At 47.3% G+C, this 23,652-nt stretch overlaps 1 protein-coding gene across 1 annotated transcript in view; it reads right to left on the bottom strand.

Moving 5' to 3' along the window:
• Window positions 1–23,652, bottom strand: part of ADAM17 (ADAM metallopeptidase domain 17) — a 597,876-nt gene that overhangs the window by 160,116 nt on the left and 414,108 nt on the right. The window contains exon 12 of the mRNA XM_085610726.1: window positions 316–515. Within this exon, the coding sequence (XP_085466852.1) occupies window positions 316–515 (200 nt within the window). The remainder of the gene's footprint in view (window positions 1–315; window positions 516–23,652) is intronic.

Raw genomic sequence — 23,652 nt, 5'->3', positions numbered from 1 at the left:
GCCTGATCTCAGCCCAACGGGTGTACACTCCCTGATGAGGACTGTAGCAAGTGATACTATGTGGCATGTGGGTCCTCCTTAGAGGAGTGCTCACACCTACAAAGAGACTGCATCCGCTGTCAAATTTACATGATGAGTTCTCCCTTGATTCAAAGAAAATCAAACAGAAAGATTCAGATGAGGTTACCTAGATGGCCCTCTGAGAAATGTTTTACTGCATGACATTAGTATTAACATTAGTATTAACAATTCGGAGCAAAAAATGCTTTTTGTCACAATTGTTCAATAAATTGGGTTATAAACTGTGCCGCTCACCTGCATTTAACATTCTCCTTGAACGTACAGTTTGCATTGCAACAAGGATCATCATGCTGGTGCAAGAGACCAGGATCACATTCTTCTCCTTCATCTACCCTGGAATTTCCACATACTTTGTTATTTCGTTCTTTGAAACAAGTTGTGGCCTTATTTTTTAAGGTCCTCAAGATAGAATCTCTACTGCACCTTGAAAACATCTAAACACAAAACAATGAAAATAATAATTTAGCCTTCACTTAAAAACAGGATTATAAGTTAAAAAAAAGCTCAGTTACATTATGTGTTTAGCACAAAGATGGAATAAATGAGGAAAACTTCACAATGTTACAAGAATGCATTTGTGTAACTCAACAATGATTAACACTTCACCCACTACTTCTCCTGCACATGTTGTATTGTTTTAATTTTACAACAGGAAAACACAAATAAAGATTACAATACAAAAAGAAAAAGAATAAGCTTTCTTTTTCATCGTTCTGCCCCACTTCTGCAATCAGAGTGAATTTGAGGAACTTTTCTTCTGATTGGAGACTTATACAGTTCAGTTCAGTCCCTTTTGATAGGTGCATTCACTAGGTATCTCAGCAAATTTTTTAAGGTTTCCTCACAGCTCAAAATACTCATTTGCACAAACTATAAGATTTGCATGGTATTTGCTAATGTTGGTAAAACAATTCCATGAGGTGATGCAGATGCAGTTAACAGTATTATTATCACAGTCCACTCACCCTAATATGTTGAAGGACAGGACCTAAAAAAAAAAGAGGTCTGCTGAAACATTGGCCCATGAAATCCAAGAGGGCGTTTTTAATGAACAGCACTTTGGTTGGGCAAGAGTTTGAAGAGAAAGCTGGGTTTGCAGAATAATGTGTAATGATGCATCTCGTCAGTAGTAAAGACATATACATGTTGAAAGGCCACCTACCTAGTGAAAGACAATATTAATTATCTAATTTTCTTTTTTAGTTTACAGTCCCAAATAGTCTTGCTCCTGATGTAAAGCTCCTTCCACACTGCTTAGCTGAAACAACCAAATATATGCTTTATCATCAATTCAGAAATGCAAGATAGTCTAGGCATGTGTATTCAGAAGTAGGTTGAGCAGGCCTGGTAGAAGAAGTACTTTTCACTCCTTCCTCAGTCATGGACATCGAATTATAGCTTATCATGAAAATGTAACTTGCTCATCTTATTCAGTCTGAGCGAGAACTGCAACTGTTGAAAGCAAACGTAGAGGACCTATGCTCCCAGAAAATGAGGGGAAAGAATTACACAAGGAAAAACAAGGGAGAGAAGAGAAATGCTGCCATACAGAAAAAGAGAACTGTCCACGTATGTTAGACCCTGAGTGATTATATATTTAAAGCAGGAAGTGCCAAAAAGTGAAGGCAATTACTGTGTCCCAGTATCATGTTTCAAGTGTGGCTTTTCATAAAAACATCTGATAATCTAATTTTCATATTGCACAAGTGTAGTTACTATGATTATAATATTATAAATATATAATACATAGGATTCTATAATCCCTGTATACAAGCCAGTCTCTAATTTCTTTATAAACAGCAACTTGTGACACACCCTGTCACCGATTATAAAGAAAAGACACCTGAACTCGACTATTATAAGTTATGACAGTTGAGTTCTGACATCACAATGCCTGCTGCCGGAGCAAGCCGCCAAGGTGAAAGGCAGGTCATGGAGCATAATTGAAGCAGCTGTTTAAAACAACATTGCTTTTCTTTCTTCTCCTCTATTGTTTTGCTTACAATGACGAGCAGAGAGAAAATGTTTATTTTTTGCACTCTCTAGATAGTTAAAGAAAAGCTAGAATATTTATGCATATTTCTACACATTCAGAGCTTGTGCAGCTTTTTTGTTTAAACTGATTTCTATTGAACTGTTTCTAATATCTGTTTGAAACAAATAATTAACAGGTTTTTGATGTGTTTAATTTTGTTGCACTAGAGGTTTTATTTTTATTCTTCATGTTTGCAAACATGGTCACTCTTTCATATGAAAGAGTAACATACCAAGGTTTTAAGTGGTTTGTAAGCAAGGTGATGGTGTGACCAAGTATTATATGGGATAAAGTATCCAGACTTAGACGATAAGGATATTGCAAGTCACATCAGAGTTCCATAACCTTGGGGGGGCGTGGCTAGGCGCCCGAAGGAGATGGCGGCGCTGGCGTAGGGGCTCCGTCCGCGCCAGGGCTCCTCGGCGTTTCGCGTTCACCACACGAGCCATGAAAGGTAGCGTGTACCTTATGAAGGTATCAGGCATGCTTTAAACCCTTTTTTAAACGCCATGGCGGACCTCCTCTGACTTTGCTGCCTATTTCCCTTCCCGGTCGCGGCTCTGAATCGGCCGCGACCGCCATTTTGGATTTCCTCCTTCTGAACTCCCTCAGCAGCGCGTTTTATCGTGCTTTGTTTTTCTGGCTGTTACATGGCTCCTACGTTACTCCCAGCATTATCAACGCCAGGGATGTTGTAAAACTACTCTTTTTCACCATCCACACAGCTGTTCCATGGATTTAATTTACATTTTCTGCTCTCCTCAACTTTGGCAGCCATTTTGATTATTCATTTCTGTTTCCTGGCAGTGCTTTTTTCTATTCTCTACGCCCAGCGGAACCTGCATAATACTTGTTTTTGTCTTTAAACTTGCACTTTTTGGATGCTTTGATGGCTGAAAGTTCTGGCAAGTTTCAAAAGCGCAACTATATTAAAAATTCTAAGCTCTTCACGGAATTGGCTCATTTAGAAGCTTCTCAGTCTTCTTCTACCAGTGAGACGACGTCGAATATGGAATCCTCTTCACAGTCCTCAGTAAAAATGACGCCTAAAAGGTTAAAAAAGGATCCGCCTTCGCCTCCTAAATCTTCTTCGACCATTTCAATGGAGCTACTCCTTGAAGAGATACGGGCCTTGCGTCCTTTTATGGAGGAAACCAATGCTAAGCTGCAGGTTCTTACTGACAATTGGGATGTGATGGATGAAAGAATGTCTTCGGTGGAACGCGATGTCTCCTCTCTTCAAGATTCTGCAGCCAAGATCACCCACATGCATACGCAGTTATCCTCTCTCCAGAAGCAGGTGGAGGACTTGGAAAACCGAAATAGACGCAATAATCTTCACCTTTACGGCCTGGTGGAGGGCTGTGAGGGGAGCGATCCCATCACTTTCTTCAAGTCTTTTCTTCCCAAGCTCTTGCACTTGCCTGAGAATACCCCACTCAATATCCAGCGTGCCCACAGGCTTGGTCGAGCATCCACATCTCTCTTCACACCAGCGAAGCCTAGAGGTGTAATAATGTATTTCTTGGAATACACAGATCTACTGAAAGTTCTTTCCGCGGCCAGAGCTTCTCCTCGCCTCACATGGTCGGGTTCCACCCTGTTCTTTGCGCAAGATTATGCCAGAGCTACGGCGAATCGTCGTAAGGCCTTTTTAGACATGAGACCTGAGCTTCGTTCCATCGGTGCTAGATATGGCCTTTTCCATCCTTGTTTATTCAAAGTCACTTATAATAATAAGACTACGACATATGAGGAGCCCACACGCCTTCGAAGTTTCCTGAATTCTGGTGGCCAGTCTGAGATGGAGCTTTCTGGTCCTTCTTCCTCTTCTCGTCCACCATGACTCTTTCCGAAGCTCTATTATGTTGCTTTTGTTTTTTTTGTTTGCAGATTCTTCTAATCCAATTGTTCTTACGCATGCATGTTCTTATGATGAATGTATCTTTTCTACTGCAGTATTTGTTACTGAAGTTGAGATTTCTCGGTTTGTCCTATTTATTGCATGTTTTATGCCCTTGTCGTCCGCCGTTGCCTAACTATGTTACCTTTCTTCCCCTACAGATCACTGTTTGTGCGTTTCGTCCTGTTTCTCTGGTTGGACGTCCCACTGACCCCGAGTGCCCTGCCTTCTTCAGTTGGCCCTACCTCCCTCCCCTTACCTCCACATACGTCCTTGCTTATCCCTGCTCCTGATCGTATCTTCCTTGAGTTACCCCTTGTAAGTACCCCTTACTCCTTTATTGATATGTCTGTTCTTGTTCTGTCTCTCCCTACTCCGTTTTTTTTCTTCATCTTCTCAGGTTTATTGGTGTCAATACCTTTTATGTGCTTATTCTCTGCTTCCCTCTTTTTCTCCTGCCTTATCCTTGTAGTTTACTGGCTTTTTCGGTCATGCCTCTCTCTCTTTATATATCTCATTGTCGTTTCACTGATCTCAGTCACATCTTGGTTTTCCTCTATCTTTATGGTATCTCTCGATCTTCTCTTCCTCTTCCTGCTCCTGTCCATTCCACTTCTTTTCTATTCTTCTTCTTTCTTTCTTTTTCTTACGTCTTTTATTTTTCACGAGGCTTTCTCTCAATGTTTTACTCCCTCCTTGCATTATTCTTTTTTTTTTTTTTTTTTTTTTTTTTTAAAAGTTTTTATTGAGCAATAATTCGGTTACAAGTACGGGCCTACAACCACCCGGGCCGGCCGCTAGGTACAGAAGGAAATCTACACATATCAAGGCTACAATCAGTTCCCAGGGCACTGCCCCGCAGTGGCTCCAGATAGTTCTCGAGGAACAGGGAGCGTAAGTCCAACAATCACAAAAGCAAAAAGACAAACAATAAAAAAACAAAAGGCGAGTTATAAGGGAAACCAGTGCGGGTCAGGCTCCCCCCGGGAAGCTCCAGTCAGGACAAGTGAGCAAACCGCTAAAGAGAGGAGTACCGGGAGGCCGGGGACGGAGGGGGGGGGGAGGGGGTCAAGGGAGATGAACGTCCATATGTAGTTGTTCCAAAAGGCGCCAGGAGCCATCAAGGGTCAGGGGGACAAGGCGATATCAGTGTCTACCAGGGGGGGCGTACAGATGCCTCCGCGATACGCGTTCCATTGCCCCCAAATTCTACCCCATGCCCCCGGCTTGCCACGGGCCACATACACAGTCTTCTCCCTAAACATACACCAGTCCATATTCTCCTTCCATACTGACACGGTGGGCGGCCGTTGAGCGCCCCAAAGTTGCGCTATGTCCCTCTTGGCAATCATGTTCCCTAGGGCCGCCCACCGAGTCTGAGCCGCGCTGTAATCATTGGGCTCCCACACATTCAGGACACAGCGACGCACCTCCGGCAGCAGCACAACCCCAGTGACCTGTCCCATAACCGTGTGGACCCGGCGCCAGTAGTCCGCCACCTCGCGGCACTCCCAAAGGATATGAAGAAAGGTGGCGCTGAGCCCACACCCTCGCTTACAGAGCCCGTCGCCGGAAAATCCCATCGAGACCAAGCGCGGACCCGTCACATACACCCGGTGGAGAATCTTGAGCTGTACCAACCGGAGACGAGCCGGAATGGCAACCTCCTTGGGGGACGACAGTGCAGACTGCCAATCTTCGTCGTCCAATTCCACCCCATCCCCAGTCCAAGCCTCCCGAAGGCGCACAAAAAGGTCCGCCCGGTGATTAATTAATTTTTTATAAATTAAAGAAATAGTACTATCAGGGACATGTCCGTCAAGTATGCGGTCCTCGAGGGGCGAGGAAACAGGGATCTTGGTCCCCTCCCCGAAGACCGAGAGCAGGGCGTGTCGGACCTGGGCGTAGCGGAAGAACTCCCTGTCGGTCAGCTCGTATTCGGCCTGGAGCACCGCGAAAGTCTTTACCGCGCCCTTATGCCACAGGTCTCCCACTTTGCTGATACCAATCGTGTCCCACTGGTCAAACCCCTTCGTGGTCCACAAGCTGCCCAGGCGGTCGGAGGCAAACAAGGGAGTAGCACATGTTAATCGCTCACTCCAGCCCATGGCCGCAGTGGCAGCCCTCCAGGTCCGCACCGCAATCTTAGTAGGACCCGTAAGGGTCCGGCCAGCCAGGCGGGAATAAAGTGCCCTGTTGTAGTTCCCGCCGGGAAGCAGGAACTTGTCCATCTCATACGCCGGATTCAAGCCGGGCGCATACGTGGCGTGATTAATGGCAGATAGCTGCGAGGCCCAATAGTACCTGCGGATGTCAGGAAGCGCGATGCCCCCGTCATACCAGGGGAGAGTGAGCTTGGCAAGAGCAATACGCGCCCGCCCGTCCCACACCAGTCTCCTCTGCAGGCTCTCCACCTCCCGGAAGTAGGCCACTGGGATAACGTCGAAGGAGTTCTGGAGTGCATAGAGGAACCTGGGAAGGGACATCATTTTAAACAGCGCGGCCCGACCCAGCGGGGACAGGGGGAGCCTGCACCACCGGGCCGTGTCCTCCCGCAGTCGCCGAAGTGGACGCAGGAGATTCTGCTCATAGCGGGCCACCGGGTCCAGCGAAACGTATATCCCCAGGTACTTAAAGCCGCTCAGAGATATTTGAATCGGGAGCCGAGGCGGCAGGAGAGGAGGACCACCAGAGATGGGATAAACGCAGGATTTAGACCAATTGATCGTGAGACCCGAATTGTTCCCAAAGGAGGTCAGAACGTCAAAGAGGACGTTGAGTGACTGCCGCGGTGAGGTGAGATACAGGAGAATGTCGTCCGCATACAGCGAGACCCGATCTTCGAAGCCCGGGCCCCACCGGATCCCTCTAAGCGAGGGCTCCCATCGGAGCCAGGCAGCGAGTGGCTCCAGGGCGAGAGCAAAAAGCAACGGGGACAACGGGCACCCCTGCCTCGTGCCCCTGCCGAGGGCAAAGGGCCGAGAGACCCGCCCATTCACCACCACTTGAGCCATGGGTCCCGTGTAAAGGAGCCTCACCCAGCCAATAAATCCCTCTCCAAAGCCGAATTTATCCAAGACGGCCCAGAGGAATGGCCACTCAATAGTGTCAAAGGCCATCGTGGCATCCAAAGAAACCAGCACGGCCGGTTCGGAGAGGAACTCCGCCCTGGCAAGGGCACCGTGAAGACGCCGCAAGTTAAGAGCGGTGTTGCGGTGCGGGATAAAGCCGCATTGGTCCGGATGAATAAGGTCGCACACGACACTCAACAATCGATTGGCCAGGACTTTCGCCAGGATTTTAGGCTCCGCATTGAGCAGTGAAATAGGCCGGTAAGAAGTACAGCGGTCTCGCGGCTTGCCCTCCTTGGGGATAACGACTATAGTGGCCAAGCGCTGGTCGGCCGGAAGGGAACCCGCCGCAAGAGAGTCGCGGAACATGCGGCTGAGGAAGGGCGCAAGCTTATCAGGACGCAATTTGTATAGTTCAATGGGCAGACCGTTAGGACCCATAGCCTTGCCCGAGCGAAGGGAACGGATCGCGGTCGCTATTTCATCCGACGACAAGGGGGCGTCCAGCCGCTCCCGGTCCTCAACGGACAGGCCGGGCAGAGCAATATCTCTCAGTAGGAGGCGAGAGTCATCCTCATCCCTGTCAGTCACCGGGGAGTACACCGCCCGGAGGTGGTCAGCGAAACATTCCACAATCTCATCCGGCTCAGTCACACACACACCATCCGCAGCACGCAACTCAGGGACCACACGATTCACTCTCTCCTTTTTGTCCAGCCACGCAATCAACTTTCCCGCCTTGTCCCCCGCGTCATACAATCGGCCCTGCTGCTCCCTATACATAGTTTTGGCCGCGTCAGTGACCAGGGACCTATATTCGAACTGTTTCAGGCTAAGGGCATGTAGCCCGTCCGGAGTAACATTCGCCTCCAAGGCCGACTCCAACCCCGAGATGTCAGTCTCCAGCTTCACCACCGCCTCGCTCCTAACCTTCTTGGCCACCACTATCTGGGCGAGGGCGTGTCCGCGCATCACAGTTTTAAAGGCTTCCCAAAGGGACAACGCAGACGACACCGACCCCTCGTTTTCACTGAAGTATTGGTCCATGGCCTTAACCAGGCTGTCACGAGTCGCAGGGTCCCGCAGGTACCAGGGGTTAAGAGGAGCTATCCGCCCTGCGGACCGCGACCCGGTGTCAAAGAGAAGCCACAGCGGAGAATGGTCGGAGATACCACGCGCCAGGTGTCTGACCTCTCGAATCCGACCAGTCTGCGCCGCGGGCATAAGGAAGTAGTCTAACCTGGAGAGACTCCCATGCGCCCCCGAATGAAAGGTGAACTGACACTGGGTCGGATGCATTAGTCTCCAACTATCCACCAAGCCGAAGGTCTCCAACATCCCACCCAGCCATGACTGGGCAGCGGGGAGGGTCCTTGGTGGGTGACGATCCAGTTCACCCGAAACCACAGAATTAAAGTCCCCGCCCATGAGCAGGAGGCCGTCCGGAAGGTCAAGCAGCAGTCGACCCAAGTCAGTAAAGGTGGAGTTCTGGAGGCCCGGGGGGACGTAGACTGAAACCAGGGTAAGGGGCTGCCCCTCCCACCTCCCAATCAAACACACATAGCGCCCTCTGTCATCCGAGACTATCCTCGTGATCTCCACCGGAAGGGAGGTTCGCAGGAGAATGCCCACCCCCCTGGAGCCAGTTGTGAAACCAGAATGGGCTACGAGGCGGTATCCCCCCCTGTTCATCGCATGGCAGACATTGCCGACCAAGTGCGTCTCCTGGAGAAACACCACATCAGGAGTCACACGACGCAAATATTGCAGTACAACACCCCGCTTAATACGGTCCCCCAACCCATTGACGTTCCATGACATAAGCCTCAACCCGTCTCCCCCCATCCCCTCCAATAGATCAAGAGGCCCCCAGCCCGCAGCACGGTTCCCAAATATGGACAAAAATCAATACCTCGCCCTGTAAACAAAAAACACACAACAAAACAACCCCTCTTCCCCCCCAACCCCACCCCAAGTCCAACTCCCCCCACCCTGCACCCCTGCGGGCCAATGACCCCCCCCAACTTGCAGTGTGCCTGTCGCCCCCCTAACCCCATTCTACAAAAAGACCCCGGAGGAGGAAAGGGACCCGAACCCGCCCGCACCCCTCACGGGTCCTGGTAAGACACAGTATGCAAAAGAAGTAAGACCCAACTGTACAGTGCAAAACCGCAAAAGCAAGGACCAAATGTCAGTCTAAGGGGACCCGTCACCTGCGGTGCCCCCAGAGGGCCCGGGCCGGCCACCCCCGTCCGGCAGCGAGTCCAGCCAGTCACTTGCGGCCACAGGAGAGTCAAAAAAGGCTGTCCGCTCTCCATGCTCCACTCGGAGTTTCGCCGGGTAGATCATCGAATACTTCAGGCCTAGCTCGCGGAGACGGCGCTTCACCCCTTGGAATCCCATCCGCTGTTTCTGGACCAGTTGCGTGAAGTCCGGATAAAAATTGATGGTCGAATTCTCGTAGCGGACCGGGCCACGGGTCCGTGAAGCCTGCAGAATAGCGTCGCGGTCCCTGTAGTGGAACAGTTTAGCCACGATAGGCCTCGGGGGGGCCCCCGGACGCGGCCGGCCGCCCGGAACTCGATGGGCCCGCTCCACGGCGAAGAATTTGCTTAGGCCAACCGGGGACAGCTGTTGCAGGATAAGTTCCTCGACCACGAGGTCCACCGGGCGGCCGTCGGAGGACTCCGGTACACCAATGATGCGGATGTTGTTGCGTCGGGCCCGTCCCTCGAAGTCCTCAAGCCGCCGGGCCATATGGTCGTTGACCACTCTAATGTCCCCAAGCGCGGCCCGCAGATCCGACACCTCCGCACCCAGGGTGGAGGTCCGTGTATCAAGGGCCTGGACCTTCTCGTTGGTTTTGGAGAGGTCTGCCCGAATCAGGGTGACATCGATCGCGACAGTGTCGATCTTACGGGCCAGGGCCTCATATTGCGTCGCGATGGTTTCCCTGATGCCCTCGATGGCGCCCATAATGTCCTGCAGGGAAAGTTCCGCAGAGACGGTCGTGCCTCCCCCTGCAGCATCCGGGGAGAGGCCAGCAGCGCCAGGGGACCCCCTGCCCTGGGTGTAGCGGTCCATGTTGTTGCTCTGGACCGCTCCCCCGCGCAGAGAAGCCTTGGTCTTGCGCCCCTCCGGACCCCCTTTGCCCGCCATGCGAGCGCAGTCTCTCAATGGGACCTCCGAGCAAGAGGTGTGCGGGCGCCAGCAAAAGGACCACAAACTGTCGATGTAGGGGTCGGAGGCGTCAAGCCCACCAGTAGCAGATGGAAGCAAGCCTCGGGCAGAGGCCCAGGAGGCACCTCGCCACCTTGAGCACGCACGCCAGCCGATCTCCTGAAGGCCAAAACCGAAACCGAAAGTGCTGAATCGGCAACTGGCACCGCGCTGAGGCCGCTGTTGTTCAATTGCAGCCCGGCCCCACGGGTCACCTTCACCCCGGCCACCTCCGTCGGGTGGGTCCCAAAAGTTCCGACGACGACAACTCAGGATTCCCAGGTCCGATTAGAGTTTTAAAAAGAGATATATGATCAGCTGGTCTTCATCTCCCAGATTCCATAAACCAAATCAGGATAGTCTCAGGATATATTCCGAGGAGCAGAAAGGGTCCGGGGAGCCCTGTGCTCACGCGACCATCTTGGATGCGCGCTAGGCTCCTCCTCCCTTGCATTATTCTTTTAATTATCTTTAATGTCAGTACGTATTGTATCCTGGAATGTTAAAGGTCTTCACTCTCCCATTAAGAGGCAAAAAATTATTTCGCATTTAGCCAAATTGAATGTAGACATTGCCTTCTTGCAAGAAACACATTTGTCTGACGTTGAAGCAGCTAAGCTCAAGAGGGGTTGGTGATGTTTTCTCTGCCCCTGGGGATGGTAAACGAAATGGTGTGGCGGTGTTAGTTCGCAAATCTCTCTCTCACTCTCTCTTGTCTTCTGAGTCAGATCCCGAGGGCAGATGGTTGTATGTCAAACTTCAACATTTACACACCTACTGGTGGTGACCCCGCCTTTTGGCGTACAATGGCTTCTCGTATTTCTGAATACGTTGATGATAATTTTATTATGGCTGGAGACTGCAACTTACCTCATGACCCCTTTTTGGATAGGCATTCCAAAGCATCCTATGTCCCTAATAAATCTCATAAATTGTTTGTTCAGGCAGTGGCCCAGCACAAACTCGTTGATGCCTGGCGTTTATGCAATCCTACTACTAAAGAGTTTACCTTTTACTCCCCATCCCACCAATCCCAGTCCCGCATTGATTATATTTTTCTTTCCCATCATATCTCTCAGTCCCTCACTCACGCCGATATTGGCCCCATTTTGTTCTCTGATCATGCCCCTGTTTTGGTTAATATTGATGTTTTACCCAAGTCCACTGGGCCAAAGCGTTGGCGCTTTAATAACACTCTCCTCCTTGATCCCAAATTCATAACCTCCTTTGTTGAATTTACCACAGAATTTTTTGTCATCAATGATACGCCTGATATGCCCAAGCATGTTATTTGGGACGCTTACAAAGCTGCAGCCAGAGGTTTCATCATTGATTTTGTAGCTAAAAAGCGTAAAATCGCTCGTAAGCGTACCAGTGATCTCCTCCTTGCGATCAAAAAACTGGAGCACTCCTTTTATACCTCCCATTCGCAGGAAAGTTTGACTACTCTTATTGAAGCTAAGATGCAATTTAACAAACAATCCACTGATGATGCTTCGTTATTTCTGTTGAAATCTAGTTCAAAATGTTATGGTGGTAAGAACAGAGCGGGGAAGGTTTTAGCCAACTATTTAAAAGTTAAGCAACACAAACTGAATATTGAGTCTGTTTTTGATGCTAATTCTGTTTTAAAACATACGGATGCTGATATTTTAGAGGAATTTTCCCGCTTTTATGCTACGCTCTACTCTTCTGAGACTCACCCTACTCCCCAATCCCTTGCTACCTTCTTCTCCAGCATTCAGGCTCCCCCCAATTTTCCAGTTGACTTATCAACTCTTGAAACGCCCATTTCCAGCTCCGAACTACACACTGCACTTCAGTCGCTTAAGAAGGATAAGGCTCCGGGTCCAGATGGATTTACAGTTGAATTTTGTTGTACTTCTCTAAATTACTACTACCCAGGTTACATTCTCTTATTGATTCTTTTGTCCTTAGTGGTACTTCCTCTGGCACTTTCTCAGACGCCCACATATGCATAATACCCAAAGAAGGAAAAGATGCCCAGTATTGCAAGAATTATAGACCAATCTCTTTAGTCAACATTGATTACAAGATATACGCTAAATCCCTTGCCATAAGACTAGACCCCTTTCTTCCTGAATTACTGGGCCCAGAGCAGTCTGGATTTGTTAAAGGTCGTTTCATCACAGACAATACTAGACTTCTGTTTAATGTCCTGTCCAAATCATCACGATTCCAGGACTCGTTAGCAGCAATTGCTTTGGATGCAGAAAAAGCGTTTGATAGAGTAGAGTGGACTTTTCTTTTTTCCGCCCTCAGATGGTTTGGGTTTGGTCCTAATTTTATTTCCTTTGTTCCAATCCCAGAGCGGCGGTCTGTGCTAATGGCCTAATCTCTTCTTTCTTCAACTTAGGCAGAGGAGTTCGTCAGGGATGTCCCCTTTCCCCTTTCCTTTTTAATCTGGCCTTAGAACCTTTCCTCTCAAAATTTCGTCAAAATCCTAACCTGCACGGTTTCCAATGTTCCCAAACAAACATTAAACTTGCTGCCTATGCGGATGATGTCCTTCTCTTTATTTCCAACCCTGCCATCTCCATTCCTGCATTTTTAACTGAAGTCCATGAGTACTCCCAAATTTCCGGTTATAAGTTGAACAATGAGAAATGTGAAATTTTACCCCTCACAAAATTCACCTTCAAACCTGATTTCGCTGCGTCCAATTTCACTTGGAGTACCTCACATATCAAATATCTTGGGTTGCATGTTACCCCCTCCCTTTCAGACACTGTCTCATTATGCCTTAGCAAGTGTACCCAGAGACTGTCTGACCTTACTTCCAGGTGGCACCCGCTTTACCTTTCCTGGTGGGGTCACCTCGACACGATTAAAATGATGCTCTCCCCAATAGTTCTTTACACTATTTCCAATATTCCAATTCCTATTTCAGCTAAATTTTTTAAGAAAATCAACACTATTCTTTCTTCCTTCCTCCGGTCAGGCAAAAAACCGCGTATGTCCCTGCACAGACTACAACTCCCCAAATCAGAGGGTGGGGTTAATTTTCCAGATTTTCCCACTTACCACAAAGCTTTCCTTCTACGACAAGCTTCCCTTTGGTTGCGAGAGCCTGCTGATTCTCCCCCTTTATGGCTTGCTATCGAGCGCCTTTCTCTATCCCCCTTCACTTTCGCTGAATATCTCTCATTCTCTCGCAAACCCCAGTTCATCTCCACTCCCATCCACAAATTCACCACCAAGCTTCTTCTTTCCACTTCCCCAAGCCCTCCCTCCTCTGTAGCCGATTTTCTTAATACCACCATTTGGTATAACAATAGCATTCTCATTAATCACAAGCCCTTTTATTGGAAATCTTGGAGACAAAAAGGACTGATCTGGGTATCCCACCTCTTTTCTGGCTCTGATTTCTTACCCTTCTCCGTTCTTTGCCATAATTTCAATCTCCCCTCCTCCTTTGCCCGTAAATACCTTACGCTGAAGAATGCAGTTATGTCCACCTATACCCAACTTTCCATTTCTCCTGCCCAACCCGATCCTTCCAACCCCACTCTACGCCTCCACTCCTTGCTTCGCATTCATAATACTGCCTCGTTAATTTATCACTCATTTCACAAGACTCTCACCCCTAGGCCAAAATCCACGGTAGAGGAACAATGGGAATCTGATCTTGATATCTCTTGGCCCACCTCTCTTTGGGATAAAATATGGACCAAACTTCGCAAATCATCCAGAGCTGCCTCCCTTATGCAAACCCTTTTTTAAATTTACAACAGACTTCTTTTCTCCCCTCATATGTTGAATAAGAGATTTCCTTTAGTCCCTGACCACTGTTGGTCCTGCTTGACACCCAAGGCTACTCTTTTTCACATGCTTTTTTCGTGCACTGTTGTGAACAATTTTTGGAAACAAGTTTGGGCTCAGATTAATGCCATATTTCACACTACATTTCCCTTCTCCTTTGTCAATGTTTATTTAGGAAGTCTCTCTTCCTGCTGGGCAGATGTTGAGTTTAATGTGCAGATTGTTGACCTGTTGCTAGCTGTTGCTTTCCAGCAGATTACTGTAAATTAGAAAAATGTTGCTAATATCTCTTTTAGAGCATGGTGGTACAATGTATGTCATAATCACAGGCTAGATACCGTTCTTATCTATCCCCTTAATCTGGCTAAAAAAACGACATGACCTCTGGCTACCTGTGACTTTGTACCTTGATATTTGCGCTAAGCGCTCTTCTCATTTGCCTCCCTTTCAGCAGGAGGTCCCCAAGCCTCCCTGAGTGACCTTTTTTGTTCCTTTGCATTTTCCATAATTCATTTTATTGCATATTATTTCCAGTACTGATTTGTGTTATATAGCCTCACTTAATTGTTATCTCTTAATTTCATGTTTATTTTCACGGACATGTTTATTCTACTTATTATATTGCTGTCATGTTTTAGTCTTTTCTTATGTATTGATACCTTTACTTCTCTAATAAAGACCTTTTGAACTTAAAAAGAGTTCCATAACCTTATAAAAGAACACAATCTTCGGCCACGTTCCTCTATATAGTTATGGAACTCCTTTGTGACTTACAATATCCATACCATGTATGGCAGGGGATACGTTATCCCTTATATATTACCCTTATATAATATGTGGCATAAAAGTACATTTGAGTAGGGTTGGAGGAGACACTCATTAGTCCCAGTACTTGAATACATAATGCTTTAATTTAGATATACATATAAGTACATGGTATGAAAATATATTTTTTACTTAGTCCCAGTTCTAGCATACATATGCTTTAATTTAGTTTTACACATAGGTACATGACATATAAAGATTAAAAAAAAAAAAAAAAACAATATACTTAATTTGTCTTTTTGTTTTACATCAGTAACTGTGGTTTGTTATAGTGCGCTTTTGTTTGATTATTTCTGTGTACTAACATTTTCGACCTTTTTGCTGTGGTGCTTGTATCCTGTGACCGGCAACCTCACGCAGCACCTACCAGTTCTTCTGGGCTCCCGCGAAGAGCTTCCTGCCTTCATTCCTGCGTGGCTGCTTGTCTCCCCCGCCACCTTCTGTCACCTGAGGCCGCAGTAGGGCGAGACTACAGCCCCCAGCATTCCCCTTTGCTCCGCCCATTTTCGCCGGAAAACGCGCCCGGAGGCGCTATATCATCCAAGGCTCCCTCGGTGGAGCGGGGGGTCCTTGCTTGTATCCTGTGACCGGCAACCTCACGCAGCACCTACCAATTCTTCTGGGCTCCCGCGAAGAGCTTCCTGCCTTCATTCCTGCATGGCTGCTTGTCTCCCCCGCCGCCTTCTGTCACCTGAGGCCGCAGTAGGGCGAGACTACAGCCCCCAGCATTCCCCTTTGCTCCGCCCATTTTCGCCGGAAAACGCGCCCGGAGGCACTATATCATCCAAGGCTCCCTCCGCGTCGCGGGACGCGCGCGGGCGACGCCGGGCTGAGCCCGGGCAGAGGGCGGGCCGTCTGTGGCCGTCCGGGGCAGGAGGAGGCAGGGCTGGGCCACCCCTCGTGCGTGTCATCACGCCCACCAAGGTACTGTGCCGTTGTGTCCTAATTATCCTTCCACAAACATTGTGACTGCCATACACCATGCAGTGATAACTACCATCAGGGACTGAATCTATTATCCCACCTGTATACTGCTCTACTAGTTTATTTGTCAAGTATTGTGGTATTGTTTTTTGTATCACTAATTTCCCTTTGCAATTTGCACATGGCCAAAAGGAAATCTATGGAGGGAGGTGGGGGCAGCTCTAATAAAAAGGGAAAGAAGGCCAAAAAAGTCAACCATGCAGCAGGTAATTGTGTCCTAGATAGGATTGAAGGTATTGTTGACGACTGTCAAGTTATACTAGAGGAAACTAGCTCTGCATCTACTGTTACAGGGGATCTTGCAGCAGATCCTTCCTTTAGTACTTGCACTCGCAAGATCCCAACTATGTTTAATAAAACTAGACAAGTGTCATCTACAATATCCACTCTTCCTATACCCAATGACCCCGAGTCCTGCCAGAAAGACAAGCAGGACATTTCGGATCTCACACCTACCATAGAATCTCAATCCCTTATCACCTCGCTTGAGCTTTCGTGCTCTAACAGGTTTGCTATTTTGGAAGGCTTAGAGGAGGAAATTCCTGTATGCCAAGATACTGGTCCAGTAATCTCTAAAGTAGCTCAGACTCCCAGCTCTCAGGGGGTGTCCCTGGAACAAAAAATTGACCAACTACTAAAAGAGATAGAACTCTTGAAAAATATAGTCACGGAACTGAGTAAGAGGGTTTCACCAATTATTATGCAGTCTACCACTAACAGTAGCCCTGGGATATCAATACCACTTGTACCTTTAATATCTGTTCAGACTGGCTCCCTGCCAATCGCACATAGGGGGAATGATTTAGTCTGTAAAAGGACTGACCTTTCTAGAAAGCCACCTCTGCCCTCTGTTAGTAGCAGCAAACCGTCGTATAGGGACATTGTGAATAGTGAGAGAACTCATAATGAAATTCCCTCTACTCCATTTACATTTGAAGTTGCTGGGCCTTTAAGAACCTGCACTCAGGAGTCCGAGTTCTGCTCTAGGGGCAATATCGTAGCGAATCCTATCCCAGGTGGCTTGTTGACCAACCCAACCATAGCTTATATGGTCAAGGTACCTAGACTTACCAATAAACAATCCTACGAAAACGAGGATTCTCTAAAAAATAAAGCCATACACTGGGTCAGGCATGTCAGGGGGTGCAGGTCAATTATCCGCGACGATATTACCAAGGCCAGAAGAATCTCACACCATACTAGCCAATTCGATTGCATTGAGCTCACATTCTCTAATAATATCCTGGCCGAAAATTTGGTTCTTTTGGAATATCGCACTTCAGCCCCAGACTATTCCTGTATCCAGATAAGGCGTACTCCACTCTGGGTTCCAAGAGATCACGAACAAGAGGGTAGAAAGAGGATCGTAAGTAATGATTCTAACCTGAATAGGGTAGATTGACTGGTCCAAGACTTATCCCCTAAGTCTTGTCCTGTGGAGCCGGTCACTATCATTTCCAACTATACCACCGTACCATCCCAGAGCCTATCTCCCCCCTTATCGTCCACTCTGCTCTGTGAGATGTCCCCCTACATTCAGCCAACTTTATAACTTGAAAATTCTATGCCATTTCTCAATTTTGTCTCATGGAATGTCGCGGGGCTTTCCAAAAAACTCCTGATCCCGGATTGGCAAGACTTTACTAGCACGTTTGATGTTTGTGTATTCCAAGAAACATGGAGCACAATCCCCTTACACAAATCAGGGTATTCTACATATTTCTTACCGGCCCTAAGCTCGGGGAAAGGCCGCCCATCGGGGGGACTACTTGTCTGGGTAAATATCAAGCATAATTGGCTGATACAGACCCATAAGAATGTTTCCCCCGACCTTCTACACTTGACAATAAAAGGTTCACATAGCGGTCCCACTCTAGATTTATTTAACATCTATGCCAGAGGCACGGTGGGAGGACAGATGTCTCAGATAATTTCTGCCCTGGATCATGAACTAACTCTTATTGATCCTAACTCTACTATCATTATTTGTGGAGACTTCAATTGTACTTTTGAACCCCTAGCCTCAGAAGATCTATTGGGGACAAGTGAGTCTGATCTCAAGTGGGGAATTCCACCCCTAGAGCTCAATCCAATTAAGAAATGGTCACAAAGGGCTATTCAATTGAATGCCCTCACCCAAGAGTTTAATTTACGTGCAGTGAATGGTAGATCCACATCTGACAAGGGCGGTGCCTTTACCTTTAATAGGCTAACTACTCCATCACGCATCTATTATATTCTTGTCGACATCTACTCCTGGGGGAATATTGTGGATATGGTTGTTAAAAATACAATAGATAGCGACCACAATCCACTGTGTCTACAAATTAAAGATGTTTGGATGACCCCGCACCATGTGAACAATCAACTTCCTTGGATGGCAACTAAGGAAGTATCATTGGCAGGTTGTAGTCGACGCCTTAAATGGCATGGGATCTCACAACATGAGGAGAAGCTCGCATCAATCAAAGAACTCTTAGTCAGAAAACATATCGAGCTCTGCGAAGCCAGTAACAAAACGGACAATCCCCAACTTATATCTTCCCTTTATCATGACACTATCAATAAGATAGGGGAATTCTTCATTCTGGGGGAGAAAACTCGCTGTAAGGTGGATCCTATGAAAAGTGTGAACCCATGGTTTTCCAAAGATTGTAGAAGGGCCAGAGTGACCCTGTCAAAAGCCCTAAGAAAACAGGATAGAAATCTAATTAGAAAGGCGAGACAAGACTATTCGAGATCTTTGATAGTCGCCAAGCGGAATTGGGAGGAAAACCACTGGCAGGAACTTAAGGAGGCGGCACTAAATCAGAACTCATCGGTTTTCTGGGACCTCTTAAACAGAGCCAAAAGAGCTAAAACAGCAAGTATCCCAAACCATATAGCAGAGCTGCAATGGTTTAACCATTTCTCTGCTATATATGCGGGAGAGACTGTCTCTGTCATTCCTGTGGTGGATGATTTGTCCTCCACCGCAAATTTCCCAGCTGAGACCAATTTTGGGATTCATGAAGTCATCCTGGCTATTAAAAGTATTGCCCCCGGCAAGGCGGCAGGCCCAGATGGCCTGCCAGGCGATCTTCTTCTACATGATCCAATTCCCTGGGCTTCTTTCATTTCTGTTGTCATGAACGCTATAGCCAAGGGTTCCATAGTACCCGAGTCCTGGAAAGGCGCAGTGGTGATTCCCATCTATAAAAAGGGTAATAGGGAGGACCCTGCCAACTATAGACCTATTAGTCTAATTGACGTAATACAGAAAGTGGTTGGCAGGGTTCTCCTTATGAGATTGAGATGTTGGATTGAGAATGGGGATGTTTTATCGCACTTTCAAGCAGGTTTTAGACAAAAGGTAGGCACCATGGATCAAGTTTTTAGATTTTTTATGATATACTGGAAAACGGTAGTTTTGGGCAAGGGCACTTTATATTTAGCTTTTATAGACCTAAAGCCAGCTTTTGATTTAATTCCCCGTCAACGATTGTAGCAGGTCTTATCCCAATTAGGTGTCCCTCAAGAGATCCTTGCCTTTCTAAAGCTTCTTCACGAGAACAATCATGCTAACATTAGATGGGGCGTCCAGGGCCAGCTTACAGGGAGTGTCGCGGTGAACAGGGGGGTACGCCAGGGCTGTGTCCTAGCCCCTACCCTGTTTTCTCTATACATCAACGGGGTGGTGGATCTCCTTAGAGAGGTCCCGGCTGATGCTCCAGTCCTGGCGGGTGAAAAAGTCCCCACTCTCCTGTTCGCCGATGACACTCTCCTGATTTCTAAATCTCCGGCTGGCCTGCAAAATTTTTTAAATAGGTTTGACTCTTTTTGCAAGTCCTATGGTCTTATTATAAATACAGAAAAAAACAAATTAATGGTCATCAACCCCCCGAGACGTTTTAGATATACTTTTAGTCTGGATGGCATACCGTTAGATATAGTGGATTCCTTCGATTACCTAGGCATACGTATTGCAAAAGGGATGAAGTGGAGCTCGCATCTAACCAAGATGCTCCTATGCCACAAGAGGGTATCTGGTGCCATTATCAGAGAACAACATCTCTCTACTAGCCGACCAGTGGCACCGGCCCTTGTGGTATATGAAGCACAGGCATTATCTAGCTCTATGTATGGGGCTGAAATTTGGGGCTACGAAAATATTCATGATCTGGTCGTCTCTGAGAACAAATTTATGAGGAATCTCATTTCTGTCCCCACCTCATCTCCACTAAAACCCTTGTTCTATGACCTAGGTAGACATTCTATTCAGGATATTGCACGTTTACGACCTCTATTATTTTGGGCAAGACTGCGACGGACACCAGAACTTGCCAAATATGCTGCAGGCTTAAGTGAACTTATTTTAGTGGATACTGGGAGGAGGCTAAAATGGATCTCCTATATAAAACAAACACTGAGGTCCATTGGCTACGAAGACTGCTGGGAATCCCAGATACCCCCTTCGAAACAGGATCTTAAGAAGGCCTATTGGAGCTGGGTAAACTCAAGAGAACTGAACAATGTAAAGTTGGGGAAGCTGAGCGAGGCTTTTTTCGAACATAAGCCTTTCTGCAAACTGGAACCCTATCTTGATTTTATTCATTCTCCATTGGATAGATCTTTGTATGTGCGCTTCAGAATGGGGTCCCTTCCTCTTAACTGTGTTACTGCTGGTTGGAAGGGATTCCTCCCTTCATCTGTTGGTTGTCCAAGTTGTCCAGCACCCAAAGAGTCTATTCCTCACTTTTTATTTGCCTGTTTCCACTATAGAAGAGTAAGAGCCAAGTGGTTGAGACCGATTTGTAGAATGCTCGGTTGCCGCGATTACCGTACTGTGTTACGCATTCTACAAACTGATGCCTCATCCCTCACCATTGTCTGTGGTATTGCTAAGTATCTGGGTTGTGCTTGGTTATTGCGGAAGAAAAAACTTGCCCTCTATATGCACTGAATTACCTATGTGACCTGTTTTTATTTCACTACAATGAATTTTAGGTCCCCAAGCTTCTTGCACTTTGCACATGTCGTTTTTAGCTATTTTTATAATTCCTTTTAGACATATCTATGATTAATTGATTTTTTATTGTCCAACTTGATCCTTTTTATATTACTGTATGTTGTGCTTTTATGATTTTTTTTATCGAATAAAGCTTTACCTACCTACCTAACCAAGACTTTGGTGATTGTTCTAGGTGCAATTCTTACTCAAGATTTTGGTATAGATGGAATGTTTATAGGCTGATTTAAGATAAGAGGTGTTAGACCTGTCAGCCCTTTGGGTGGTCCCTCCTCATCATTATTTATTTTGTCCCACTTTTGCCTCAAACCCTGTTATAATTTTTCCTTTTTGGGAACCACCAGACTTTTTAGTGTTGATGCAGGGTCAGGGAGCCATTTTCCCTACCCCTGGAACTTCTGTCTGAGGGCCTGAGCCACAAAATGGTGGCCACCCATTGTCACCTGTGACATCACCAGAACCTCCTGGAACATTCTAGAACCCTGTGACAGTGGGAGGCAGTTTAGAATGTTGGGAGGCCATCTCAGGGGGGCAGTTGGCAACTGACTGGAGAAGAGAGAGGACAGAGATAAAAGGAGGTCAGAGTAAGGCAGCAGAGGTGGAAACCAGTGCTTGGAGTGGGGTCCAGAAACCCACCCTTGATGCTAGTCCCTACTGACCAAGCCCAGCCTAAAGCCCTGTGTGGGACCAAGACCAGAAGAACCATCTTAAGGAACTGAACATTTGAAACAGGCCTTAAAGAGGAAGAACAGCAAGCTCCTGACCTGTTCAGTGGTGTCCTCCTGGAGTCCTGATGTCGAGAAGCCTGAAGACCTGGGGCCAGAGGTAGAGAAGCGGCGCTGACGGAAAGCAGACGTCGTACCCGGAGCCGCCAGAGGTCGAGTGAGGGCGCCGACGGAGGTCGTGGTGAGGCGCCGGAGGTCGAGTGGAGATTCACCCGAGGTCGAGGTGAGGGCGCCGACGGAGGTCGTGGAGAGGCGCCGGAGGTCGAGTGGAGATTCACCCGAGGTCGAGGTGAGGCGTCGACGGGGGAGTGAAGTCCGCCCACCGGAGTCGCCGGAAACTGAGGTGAAGCGCGCCGGAGGTCGGGAGTGGAGATCGCACTAAGGAGACACCTGGAAGCGGGGAGGCCGTGTCCCTGCGACGCCGGAAAGCGACATCGAGTCGAGGCCGCCCAGCGACATCGAGCCGAGACCGCCCAGCGACATCGAGTCGAGACCGCCCAGCGACATCGAGTCGAGACCGCCCAGCGACATCGAGTCGAGACCGCCCAGCGACATCGAGTCGAGGCCGCCCAGCGACGTCGATACGGCGCCGAGCGGAGCCGATCGTCGAGGAAGGGACAGTAAGTGGTAGAGGGGGCGTCTAAGGCCCCGTGGAGCCCTAAAAGACCATTCTAGGGACTAGAGGGGTGTTAGAACCAGCCTGAGAGTGCCAGGGGTGAACTAAGACTGGTGCAGTGACATCTGTGAGGGGCTGTGTAGTTTGGAGGGCCAGATCATTAGGTTATCCTCATTCTGCCTCAGCTTAGGCCCCAGCCTTGACCAATCTAGGTGGGACACCCCCATGCAATCCAAGTGACCATAAGCTGTGTATGGGCAAAGTAAGACCAGGTGACCTCATGAAAATGATCTGAACTGTAATTGTCATTGATTGTTTTACCTTATTTAATGAAGGTGCTTTATTTATTGTCTTACACTAATTTATTCCTGCACTGTATTTATTTGCCGTCTGTATTTATTTGCCGTCTGTATTTATTGCACCTCTATTTATTCTTTGCTTAATGAGGACCTGAACCTATTTATTGAAATTCCAAAGTAGCATTGTTTATTTGACCTGCTCTTTTAAAGGAAAATCCTATTGTATTGTATTTATGTTATGAAACCTGCAACTAAGAGAAAATAAGATAAAGACATATATATTTTCAACTTGACTTCCATAATTTTTACGGTGTAGTGTCGTTTTTGGAACGGATGAACGCATGGTTATTGTGAGGGTGTGACGTACGCTTAACACGGTGCCTGACCCCCAACCGCTCGAGCCAAGCTACCACTGTGCTGGGAACCTGGTGACTGCTAACCCGGTTGCCCGGTTTCCAACAAGAGGGATATTGACAAGACTTGGTAAAAATGATAGGATACTGTTTTCTTGCAGGAAACACACCTAGCTTGTAAGAACAAAGAATATATTGCGATAAAAATATTCTGTGGCAGTATCAAGTTGTACTGAAAATTTCAAGTCAGTAGGATATTGATAGTGCTTAATAAAAACTTGTCACATACGTTTTGGAACGTCCTTAAGGATAGTGAGGATTGAATGCCAGTAGGAGGGGTTGAAGCTGAAATTCCTTGTACCGTATTGGTAAATATCTATGCCCAGTGTTCACACAGTGTCCACACATTTGTTCACTGGTGCTATTAGAATTTGATGAAAAGACCATATAGGTGATTTTAATATGGTATTGGATAGTAAGAAGGATAGATCGAATATCATCTTTCAATGCAACGAAAAGTTGGTTGTTGCACTCAAAACCTGCATGTCTTCATTTAACTTAGTGGATGTTTGATCTAGTTAATGTTCAGTGCAAAACATGTTGGATAAAGATGACTAACTAATTCTGGGGAAATTGTGGTGTGACCGAGCAGAGATATCTTTGTTGGTACTTGGTGCACAGTCATTATGGAAACACTGCAGACTGAATTTGTTTTTCATTACTAGACACTTTTTTTTACAGATCAAATAA

The sequence above is a fragment of the Triturus cristatus genome, chromosome 6 (assembly GCF_964204655.1).
Source record: "Triturus cristatus chromosome 6, aTriCri1.1, whole genome shotgun sequence".
NCBI classification, from domain to species: domain Eukaryota; kingdom Metazoa; phylum Chordata; class Amphibia; order Caudata; family Salamandridae; genus Triturus; species Triturus cristatus.
Note: the sequence above shows the minus strand (reverse complement) of the source record. Positions and strands in the feature narration are given on the sequence as shown.